General features: G+C 45.3%; 1 protein-coding gene across 2 annotated transcripts in view; it reads left to right on the top strand.

The window, feature by feature from the left end:
• The window catches only part of LOC148481238 (SH2 domain-containing adapter protein D-like), a 34,404-nt gene extending 25,194 nt beyond the window's left edge, over positions 1–9,210 (top strand). For both annotated transcript variants that reach the window (XM_088453775.1, XM_088453776.1), the window contains exons 5-8: positions 118–300; positions 2,590–2,794; positions 2,869–2,982; positions 6,149–9,210. In XM_088453775.1, coding sequence (XP_088309901.1) covers positions 118–300; positions 2,590–2,794; positions 2,869–2,982; positions 6,149–6,335 — 689 coding nt within the window. In that variant the 3' untranslated portion in view covers positions 6,336–9,210. The remainder of the gene's footprint in view (positions 1–117; positions 301–2,589; positions 2,795–2,868; positions 2,983–6,148) is intronic.
• The last annotated feature ends 3,098 nt before the right edge of the window (positions 9,211–12,308 follow it).

Here is a 12,308-nt window from a genome sequence, read left to right as displayed (position 1 = left end):
AACCCCTGATTAGTGCAGGTCTCCGTGAATGATGGGTCGTATTTTAAAAGCAAATTATGCGTTGTAGTCTTCTTTGTTTTATATTAATAACTATAATATTTTTTCAACACTCTAAAGATCAGCACAGCTCCGGGGAGAAGGAGTCGGACAAGGTTTTCCAGCTGTATGACTCGCCGTATAATGATAAATACAGGACCATCCCTCATGAGAGGTGCCAACCCTCTGAGGACGAAAGACCAGCCGATGAGTATGACCAGCCCTGGGAGTGGAAGAAGGATGACATCAGCCGAGCATTTGCAGGTAGAGTGGGGGGGAGAAGAGGACATTGTAGAAGGACACTTGGCATAAGATCCTCTGCGTAAAATGGGCTTGGACAGTCTAGTAATAATATATTTCTCTTTGTTTGGGAGGATATGTCCAGCTTTTGTTGTTTTTAGCTCTTCTTCATGTAAACACGAAGGGTCACTCTTCCTAAAGCGAGCCCATGACGTGATCCTATAGTTACTTATATAAAGGGTCTCATTCAGACCCGCTCGCAAGCACGTCGATGGTTGTTCATTGCGCACAATTCAAATTCACTCGCTCCAGGGCTCGCTACAAACGGGGCCGCTGTTGATGTTGATGGGGGGTGGCTGGACACACGGAGGCGTTCCTGAAGGAACGCCTGCCGTTTGTGGGCGGCCCTACTGACATCACCAGTGATGTCAGTAGTGAGCTTCCGGCTCTATTGGAGCCGGAAGCTCACTGGGGCTTGTGGCAGACGAGACCCTACCACAAGGGTCTTGTCGCAAGCCCGATGGTCGCGACCATCACCTGGCTCCTCGCAAAAGCTGTGGGTGGTCCCCACCCACAAATAGCCGCCCTCATTCAGAGCGAGCGCTCGCTTTTTGCGAGCGGCTCTGAATTAGGTCCAAAGTCCATAGTAGTCTATTTGATGCTTACCAAAGTTTTAACGCTTTGCTCGGTTTACACTAAAAAAGTTTTGTGAGCTTCGCGTACAGCCCATCTACCATCATCTTCCATCTCTCTTATGTACACAAGTATTGCCGGCGGCTTTCCAGACTCCAGTGTCAATAACTTTATCGTGCTAGAGATATCACATTAACGATAATGATAGTAGGTTCCTATGGAAGAGACATACACAGATTAGAAAACAGCTTTTAGTCTGACGTAAGAGCTAGATACATTATTACTAGAGAACTATATAACCACGAGTACAAACTGTGGGCCTGATTCACTACCGATTGCACCTGCGATTACCCACGCGATCGGCCGATTGTTGCATACTGCGCATGAAATGCAGTGTGCGTGCACCAACCGGCCACGGTGATCGGGACAGTAATCGCAATGAAAACGCAGACCTATCGCAGAGTGATTGTGGGTGGTGACGGGGAGTGGGCGGCGAAACGCAGACATGCCAGTGCGTTCGAACGCCGTTGTAGGGGCGTGCATAATAGTGTTTACTATAGCTCCGGCAGCACGCAGTGGGCCAGGAGCTCGAGAGGGCACTTCCGTGCGCGCCCGAAAAGGGGGCGTGTCTATAAGACACGTCTCCTTATCGTTACTCTTGGGGGCGTGCCCGGCACTTACGGACACACCGGGCAGCCCCCAAGCGATGCTGACAGGTAGAATAGATGCTGGGCGCATGCACCCAGCATCTGTTCACCGGCGGTGACCGGGTCACCGCACATTTCCCCACCCGCGGGACACTGCGACCCGCGGATGAAGACGGCACCTGCAGGCTGTCTTAGCGGGGTGCTGTGCGTTGAGGGCAGGGTGCTTTTTGCCCTCCAGAAGGAGGGCAGGGCACAGCGCCCCGCTAAAACAGCCTAGCGGGAACGCTACATAAATTACCCACTGTGATGCCTTATGCAGCCTGAGGACTCATAGGGTGCGCTGAAGTTAGCAATTCCTGCGTAAGGTCAGAGCTTGTGCAAGTGTGCGTGAGGCTCCAATTGTACTCGAAGTTACCGAAATGGGTGGAATTGGCTGGCAATGGCTCGTATGCACTTAGCATAAGTTTGCTGCAGATGTGTGACATGAATTGGGGCCTATTCAGAGGAAAGCGTAGGCTCTCACATCGGATGTTTAGTGGTGGTGAAGCCACATGGATCCGTCCCATTCTGAATGCGGAAGGATGTCGGCAGCTATTTTTAAGCATGCGATGCGGCCGCTGTAGTGCCCTCTTCATGTTTGGCTTTGAATCAGACCCTCAGTGTTTAATCACTCATTCCCGCACTTGCCTAAAATATGGATCTCTCTCCTCCTGGAGATTCCAGAGGGAAGGTCCAAGTGGCAAGTACAGGGGTGTTGTGCCGCGATTTACATCATCGTGGCTCCGACACTGTTGGGCAATGCTGTGAGTCACTATTGAAGTAGGCTGGATACGGGAGGGGAGCCTAGTGCCCTAGTGGTCCAGGAGGACGCCCTGAAATTCGGGAGTCTCTCAGACATCCTGGTGTAGGCAGGTACGTGTGATTCCTCTGCCCGTTTCCCTGATTCAATCTCAATAACTTATAGCTAGAGTCAGATCGTGAGTTACTCTATAGAGAAATGTTACACATACATGTTATGTCTGATCACTTACAGTTCAGTTTGAGGGCTCAGGATGGCCCTGTGACTCCCCCCATTCAAGAGCACGGCTTCTGCAGTCCACTCCCAGGAGCCCGGTAAACCTTCGACCCTCTACTCCGGAGCATACTGGCAACCAAAGAGAACACGGACACCCCCCTAAAGATCTAGCAGACGCCTTACGAGTGCGGAAGGCAAATTGTGGAGAGCTACAGAGACAAGGGTGAGTCCTCATGTAAATGATGGTGACGAAGGAGGGTGATGTTGTCGGAGTCTTAAACTCTGCTCACTCTGCAGGTGGTTCCACGGAGCTATGAGCTGCACTGACGCGGAAAGGCGCTTGCACAAGAGTGAAGCGGGGAGCTTCTTGGTGCGCACAGAAGCTGAGAGCATGTATTTCCTGTCGGTGAGGTGAGTACCACTGGATCAGTATTGGGCCTTGTCCTAATCTATTACTTGGTAATGTCCTTGGGGATGACCTAGAGAGTCAGGTGTCCATATTGTCATGTGACACTAAACTGGTAATTCATGCAGGATCAAATCAATACTCATAAACAACAGGGAATGGGGATGGGGAAATAGTCGCACAGGCAATTAGATCTGATCTTATCTATTATTATGAAAAGCCTCTATTCCCTTCCCATAGCGCTATTGTTAGACTGATCAATTAATAATGGGCTCACTAGAGTTTGATATAATTTGGAGAGAAATAAAAGGAGGAAAGAACTCTGTTATGTGAGCACTGCTTGAAATATGAAATTGTTAAAACGTAACCTTTAATGTAGAATATTTTTATAAAATATATTCAGATAGTGTACTTAGGGGTCTATTTACTAAGCTGTGTTAGGAGACAGAGTGAAAAGTGATAAGGTGCCAGCCAATCAGCTCCCAACTGTCATTTTTCAAACACAACCTGTGAGATGAAAGTTGGGAGCTGATTGGCTGGCACCTTATCACTTTCTTATCACTTTTCACTCTGTCTCCTAACGCTGCTTAGTAAATAGACCCTTAGCCACCAGACAAAAAACATAAATACGTATCTAACGTGTATCATACACTCTTTACAGAGATAATGGTCCCTGCTGGGATACAAAAATCAATAATGAGGTAGGAGGTGTAAGTGCCTCCTTATTCATATTCACAAGGCAAAATAATTAAATAACATCTATTCACATGGATGGCTTCAATAGCACGATTCCAAATAGCATCAGTTCGTACCTATTGTGTGATCACGCAAAGGAAATATCAGGATGGTCGGGGTAAAGACCCTGTTACTCCTAATTCTGCTGCTCCTAACTTAACCTTAGGCCATCAATGAGGAGTGAGAGATTATTAGAGAGCAGTTTGCCCTTAGAAACAACAGTGTAACTGCAATATACCTCAATTTTTCATTTCTGCCGTTGGAGGTCTTACAATAAGCATTGGACCCCCAATGAGGGAATTAGTCTATTTGAGATAGTCATCAGTTAATAGAGGAATAGAAAAGATACAAAAATAAGGGATTGAATATTAATCCTATGAGCATGACAAATTGTATAGGTGCACCTTGTATCAGATGGCAGTATACAATAATACCTCTTTTCCACCAAAAACCTGGGTCTGACCTGTGTTGTCAGACATGGCCCCAACCCAGGTCAGACACTGTTTATACAGCACCATTGATCTGGGTTATTCTCAGGTCAGCCCCGTTCACACTGAACCTGGGTCTGCCCTGCTAAACTTGTGAGGTCATAAAAAGTGGGAGGTGACTGTCCCACAACCACCAATCAGCTCATTTTAGGCATGACCCGGGTTGCGCCGTTTACACTGCGCCATTACCCAGGTCCATCCTGGATCCAACCCTGGTAGCTACTTGGGTTGGATTGCTGGGTCACTTGACCAAGGTTATTTTTCAGGGACCCTTTTACACTGAGCTGCGACCCGGGTAGACCCAGCAGAAACCCAGGTTTTTTGTTGTGGTGTAAAAGGGGTATCACTGTGCATATAGATTACCCACATAATAATTTATTGTAACCGCCCTGAATAGCAGCAAGTGGAGAAAGTGCTAGTGCACAAGTAAATGTATTTTGTCATCACAAAAAAACAGCATAGATACATGAACATATACTTTAGATTGCTATGGGCAAATCATGTGGTATTTGTAGGTTTTGAAGACTCTTTATATAAACCTACTCACATACAGCTCAGCTGTCTGTGTGAGCCCTTAGAAAAAGACTCCAAGATAGTGCTGGTGCATACGTAAGCCAGCCATGTTATCACATGTGTTATGTCTCATAATGGGTTAGCATAGAAAAGTGCCTATTGCAACAGCCCTTAGTAGCCGCAAATCAAGAAAGTGCTAGTGCCCAGGTAAACAGGTCATGTATCACAGAAATCAACAAAATTACATATACACATAATCCAAATGAGTTACAATGGGTAATCTATATAAAACCATGGGTTTAGACATTTAATACATATAGGTATTCACATATATCATAGCTGCCTGTATGAGTCCATGTGTGTTATACTGTATTGGTATAGAAAAAGTGCATATTGCAGTCAGCAAAATAACCTATACACCTGATCCAGTAAAAGTCACTGAGGGTGATCTATATGGGAATCACAGGCTTGAAGATTTAATACATATAAGTATTCACATATATCGTAGTTACCAGTATAAGCCCATAGAAAAAGCCTTATAGTGCAAGTGCACATGTAAACCAGCCCTACCTTCAAATATGTGGTGTATCATGATATATAGGCATAGAAAACATGGTCTAAAATCTAAAGCGTGGTTCTAACAATCTATGCATCAAGTAAACAGTCTAAAATGCTATGCATGAGGATAAGTCCACCTATTAGGTACAAACTTGATACTGGGTTGTCCTGTACTGTGCAGTCACAGGCACCTGTCCAATAAGGCTTTTCCTATGGGATTAACACACATCTAGGGAGTGTATGTAAAAGCTTGCGAGTTGCAGACAGACGTCCAGATTTCAGCAATCTAGCTTGTGGATTTAAAACGGCATTCATTCAAAAGGCAAAATTGGGTTGATTTTGTCTTTTAAAAAATTGTCGCCTTAAATACAGCAGCTAGATTGCCCACAACTCTCAGGCTACTACATACGCACCCTAACATTTAGAAGACGTTATACTTGTGTCTTGTTTGTTTTGTTTTTTTAACTTTATTAACCGAGTAACCTGCACACACTAGGACACACACTCTGCAAAGCTGACAGCTGCATCCCATTGTGCATTGTTAACAAGGTTACAACTAGGGATGTGCAGGCTCGGATAGGTTCGAGTTTGCACGTGGAGTTCGGATTTTTCCCTCCAAAAAAACGGAACTCAGAACGAGGCAAAACGTCATCTTACATGGACGAACATCATCATTCCTGGTCTTTTGTCCAGGAATGATGATGTTCGTCCATGTAAGATGACGTTTTGCCTCGTTCTGAGTTCCGTTTTTTTGGAGGGAAAAATCCGAACTCCACGTGCAAACTCGAACCTATCCGAGCCTGCACATCCCTAGTTACAACAAACCGTTATAGGGCTCAGCTTTTTACATGTTGATTTATTTCTCTTTGTTTGACAGGGGGCACTACAGCATCTTGCACGTGAAGCTGATCGGCACGCCAGATGGTCAGTTCATGCTCGGCGACAGCGGCCCGTCCTTCCCATGTATCCACGATCTGGTCCAGCATTACAGCCAGTGCCCCCTGCTTTTCCCCGGGGAGGGACAAGTATGTCTCCAACATCTGGTGTCTGCAGTGACACAATGAGATGTACTAACCAAATAGTGACACTTTGATTGTGACAATACCATGGATTAATGGTAAAGTACATGCCTTAAAACCTACAAGTATGGAAGAAGCATCACGGACTACATTCTGATCATCTGCCATGTTTAGTGTTGCAGAGGAACTCTCTCTGTTTATAATATGATGATATCCTTACACACTTGGCATACCTACACCAATTAAAAAGTGAGGGTGCCCTCCTCATTACCTAATATCCCTGCCAGGATGTTTAATCTAAATTTATGGGAATAATGCTGCTACGCTTACTGGGCAGAGGTATGGAAATGGCCAGGGGTGGGGGAGGCTGTGTTCAGCAACCCCCCCCCCCCATTCCCCTACTCTCCATACAGCTGGGCCAACCCCTATACCAGGCCTGGCCAACCTGTGGCACTCCCAGCATACCCTACCAACAATCAGCTGGCAAAGCATGCTGGGCCTTGTAGTTTCACAACAGGCGGAGAGCCACATTTTGCCCAGGCCTGCCCTGTACTTTCTGCCAGTGGCCATCTTTCCTCTGACATTTTCAGGAAGTTGGTGCACATGTAGAAGCCTGCAATGGCACTGTTTGTGCCAACCTCTACGCTGGCGCCATGTTTCTGAATATATTACAGGAAAGATGGCCACCGGCAGCAGGTATGAGAAAAGGGATCTATTCTGGGCGCAGATTGCACCCACTATAGATGCATCGCTGGATCTGGGGTTTTAAACCAATCCTCCAACACCAAATGGAATATACCCAGCTTGTCCTATGGAACGTCATTACAATGCTCTATAGAAGCCCTGCAGTGACCTTCATTTGCACATGAAATAGAGTAATTATTGTATGGGGAGGCTTTCCCCGCAGGAGGCACAGCCAACAAAGACATGACTAGGTGCGGTACAATTATTGTGACTCCTCTGACCACCTGGGATTTGCTGCCTGTTAAATCTGGATACACACTTGTCGATATATCGTTTGTTCAATCGACAAACGATATATCGCCAGTGTATCGGCGGCTGTGTACACCCAGGGCCTGATTCAGCAAGGATCGCAGTTGCTAATGCCAATTGTTGCGTTCTGCATAAGCGTATGCATCGCAGTGCACGTGTGCGAACCGGCCAGTGCGATCGAGACTGCGATCGCAGAGGCTATGCAGAGTGATTGACAGGAAGTGCTGTTTGTGGGTGGTGACGGGGGGGTGGTTGGCCGAACGCAGGCGTGCCAGTTTCAACGCCATTGCATGGGCGTGCATCAATTATCCACTGAGATACCATACGCAGCCTGAGGCCTCATAGCGTGCGCTGAAGTAAGCAATTCCTGAGTGAGGTCTGATCTGCCTTAACTGTACGTATGGGTCCGATGTTACTCGATGTTACCGATGGTTTCGCTATGTTTCCAAAGTAAACGGATGTAAGGAGAAGTGGGCGTCCTTATATCGGCCTGCGAACTCAATGCGAGTGCAAACATTTACATATCACCGCTGATATTAGCAACTGCAAGCAGAATAGCGATCCTTAGCGAATCAGGCCCCAATATGTCTGTGAACGATGTCGTACAGTATCAGGTCAGCCCTGCAGCACAGCCGATACCGATATATTTTGCAAATATATAGGTATGCCTGACTGTGTGTTCAGGCGACCCGCCGACCATCCGTACACAGGGACCGCCGACACTGACATCACAACTTGGCGAGCAAATTTAAATGCCCATCCAGTTGTGATGTCAGGTCAGACATATCGAGCGACCGATAGGTAAGTGTGTATAGTTTACAAAACGGCCACTCGGACGGCGGATCAGTCTGCTGATCAATCTGTCGTTGCATCCAACATTTCTTGGGAATTAGATTTGTACAAACTGGCCATATTGCTTCATTCTAGACTTCTATATATTAACTCCATCATTTTTAAAGCATTTATATGAAGAAATTAAATGTTTTATGTTTGCTTTTTCTCTATCATACTCTTGTTCTCTTACATACTTTTTTATAATACTGTAGATATGCTCTTCCGTCGGGTCGTAACCCCAGACGGAGCCCCAGAATTTGGTTTTGGGGTCTCCTTATTGATATGCAATACTTTTTATTGGGAATGGCCGCTTTTGGGTTCCCAGATCAATAGCACATTGATCCTTGGGGCCACAGCTTAAAGCAGATGAGCAGCGCTGTTTTAAAAGATCACTAAATCGAAAATACCATTTACACACATAAGCAATCTGCTAATAACATTCACAGAGCTGTGTAAGGTTCCTGCATCTTGGCAGAACCTGGATTGTGTTATATGGTATTACTAGTACACATGCAATGCAGCAGTGCACACGCTATTGTTTTCTGTTATCAGACATTTTCTGACTGTACAACGTCGACTGCTGGTTACTTTAGCACATTAAGGCAAGCTAATAAAAAAATACCAATGCATTATGTTAGTAATCTTAAGGTACTTGAGTCACCTGTTGGCAAATGTTAAAGCTGGTCTGTAGAGAATTCTTTGTGTTTAGTCCGCTGTGTCAGTATTGGTTCTTTCCCATTCTTATGGCACGTACATACTGACGATGTGTGTACGGGGCAATGTGGTTTGCAGTTCAGGTTTTTTCCAGGTCACCTAGCTGGGTACAGATGTATTACCAACTGTCACATTTTAAAGATCCACAGGTGACCTGGAAAACATGAACTGTTTGGGGTCCTAAGGACGGAGTTTGAGACCCGCTGCACTATACAATATCTTGGTTAATCCACGATGGATCACAACAACAACCATAGTATAGTGTGTATTCCTAATTCATCGTGGTCTCCAGTTCTCATCTCATGTGCTGCACATCAGACGGGACGATGAGACGGGCGACCCTGTGTAGTTACATTACGCATGGGGTAGATTTACTAAAGTTTCTAAAACAGACAAGTGGTGGTGTTGCCCGTAGCAACCAATCAGATACTGTCTGTCCCTTGTTAGAATGCAATAGAGATATGATCGCTAAAATCTGATTGGTTGCTATAGGCAACACCAATGCTTTTCAGTTTTAGAAGTTTTAGTAAATCTATCCCTAAAGGCCTGATTCTGATTGGCACACAAGTCAGAGGCTGCAGCAATTACTGGCGATCCAGAGCCCTATGGCTCTCAGCCGTATCTCCAGTTGCAGCTAAAGGATTATTGGCGGCAAGTGTGAAGTGGACACGTCTTTGGCGTGTCGGCGGATACGTGTGCACGGCCGAACTGGCCATCTGGCACTTTTGGCAAATGTCAGAAGGGCTGTTGGCTAAATGGGGCTGGTCTGGGCGTGGCCAAACAGCTCCGCCTCCTGGTTCTCTATTGGCATGCTTACACTGAGGCATGCTGTGATTGTGAGATGTGGCCACGCCCCTTTTCAGTGTGCGGGCACCTGCGTGCGTTTTACATGCAAATCTGAATCAGGCCCTAATTGTGTCCCATGAAAACTGTCCCACAAACAGTACAGTGACCAGTGTATTACACTACAATATGTGCCTATGCAACGTGTTTTTTTTATGGTTATTGAAAATACAAACAAGTGACCACCTGCTGGTTCACGTTTTTGAAGTATACTTTGAATAATCTGTTTTTGCTCATAATCAATTAAAAATGTTACATTTATTGTTGTAAGTATTTGATCTGATCTTTTATTGCTGTCAAATCATTTAGCACTAGAGTCCATTGTATGTGTGTGTGACATAAATCACGTGTATTAGTTCTGCTCATACAAACAGGCCACAGGCACGTGCAGGAATACAGAGGGGCTCACATCTCCCGGTAACGTCTCCTTTACACCTGGAGAGGCTGAACGGGTGGGTGGGGGGGCATTCTCACTCAGCCCATGAGATGTGGGCTCCCCCCACACATGCCACTGTCCGCACTAGGCTATGACAACCTGTTCATTCACATAGGCTCCGGCTATCGTCTGTCTTCCATGTAGTACAGTGTTCCCTCAAGGTGCGCTGACAGTCCTGGTTTTAAGGATAGCCATACTTGAGCACAGGTGACTTAATTCATATAACAGTTATTTTGATTTAACCATCCGCGCTGATAACCTTGAGGGCCAAGTTAGGGAAACACTGACGTAAAATAATGCACTTGTCATGATGAGTTGGCCATCTTGTTCCTGTTTGTATTGGGGCACATACAGTAAGCAGGTCATGTCCAATTCCTTAAGATGCGATACTACAGCATTTACTAAAGGGCGTTTTGACATTCTAAACAAAACCCACCTCCGATCCCTTACAAGAGTAGCATGGGTCCTTAGGATCTGTTCAGGATTGTTTTTTTACATTGCAAAGATTCCTAAAATGTTAATTAGGTCTTGAAGCCTAGACTTTTATTGGAAAAATTGGGATGACAAAGAGCAAGGGGTTCTCCTGACCAGCACTAGGCTTTACTAGCCAGTGCTGGTGGCACTATAGCAGGGGGGACACTAGGCCGATCAGCACAGGGCTGGTACCCATACGGAAGTGGGGCCAGCAAAAAATGTCCTACAGTAAATCCTTTGGTAAGGGTCCTCTTCATTTGCGATGAACAGTTACAGTCAATGGAGTCTGGATGATGATGAGAATCCATTGCCGTTCACTCTCATAGGAATGTATTGGAATGCTCTGATTGGTCAGAGCAGGGCTATTCTAATGCAGTAACCAATCGGAGCTCATTTTCACCTTAAAACTGACTTAGCACATGTAGCCACTGTGTCCAACCTGTTCTGGCCATGTATGATCACTTTATATTATTTGTAGCCTTAATCATGCTGAAATAGATGCTAAATTGCAGGCCAGCTCATTAAAGACATACAGTCAGGTGCATAAATATTGGGACATTGACAGAATTTTCATATTTTGGCCTCTATTCACCACCACAATGGCTTTGAAATGAAACAAGCAAGATGTGCTTTAACTGCAGACTTTCAGATTTAATTTGAGGGTAATTACATCCAAATCAGGTCAACGGTGTAGGAATTACAACGGTTTCTATATGTGCCTCCCACTTTTTAAGGGGCCAAAAGTAATGGGACAAACTAAACAATCCTAAATTTAACCTTCAATTTTTAATACTTTCTTGCAAATCCTTTGCAGGCAATTACAGCCTGAGTCTGGAACGCATAGACATCACCAGATGCTGGGTTTCATCCCTGGTGATGCTCTGCCAGGCCTCTACTGCAAATGTCTTCAGTTCCTGCTTGTTCTTGGGGCATTTTCCCTTCAGTTTTGTCTTCATCAAGTGAAATGCATGCTCAATTGGATTCAGGTCAGGGGATTGACTTGGCCATTGCATTAACATTCCACTTTTTAGCCTTAAAAAACTCTTTGGTTGTTTTTGCAGTATGCTTCGGGTCATTGTCCATCTGCACTGTGAAGCACCGTCCAATGAGTTCTGAAGCATTTGACTGAATATGAGCATATAATATTGCCCGAAACACTTCAGAATTCATTCTGCTGCTTTTGTCAGCAGTCACATCATCAATAAATACAAGGGAACCAGTTCCATTGGCAGCCATACATGCCCACGCCATGACACTACCACCACCATGCTTCACTGATGAGGTGGAATGTTTTGGATCATGAGCAGTTCCTTTCCTTCTCCATACTCTTCTCTTCCCATCACTCTGGTACAAGTTGATCTTTGTCTCATCTGCCCATAGGATGTTGTTCCAGAACTGTAATGGCTTTTTTAGATGTTGTTTGGCAAACTCTAATCTGGTCTTCCTGTTTTTGAGGCTCACCAATGGTTTACATCTTGTGGTGAACATTCTATATTCACTCTTGTGAAGTCTTCTCTTGATTGTTGACTTTGACACATATACACCTACCTCCTGGAGAGTGTTCTTGATTTGGCCAACTGTTGTGAAGGGGTTTTTCTTCACCAGGGAAATAATTCTTCTGTCATCCACCACAGTTGTTTTCCGTGGTCTTCCGGATCTTTTGGTGTTGCTGAGCTCTCCGATGCGTTCTTTCTTTTTAAGAATGTTCCAAACAGTTGATTTGG

This window comes from Taudactylus pleione, unplaced genomic scaffold (assembly GCF_031769625.1).
Source record: "Taudactylus pleione unplaced genomic scaffold, aTauple2 ptg000587l, whole genome shotgun sequence".
Classification (NCBI taxonomy): Eukaryota; Metazoa; Chordata; class Amphibia; order Anura; family Myobatrachidae; genus Taudactylus; species Taudactylus pleione.
Note: the sequence above shows the minus strand (reverse complement) of the source record. Positions and strands in the feature narration are given on the sequence as shown.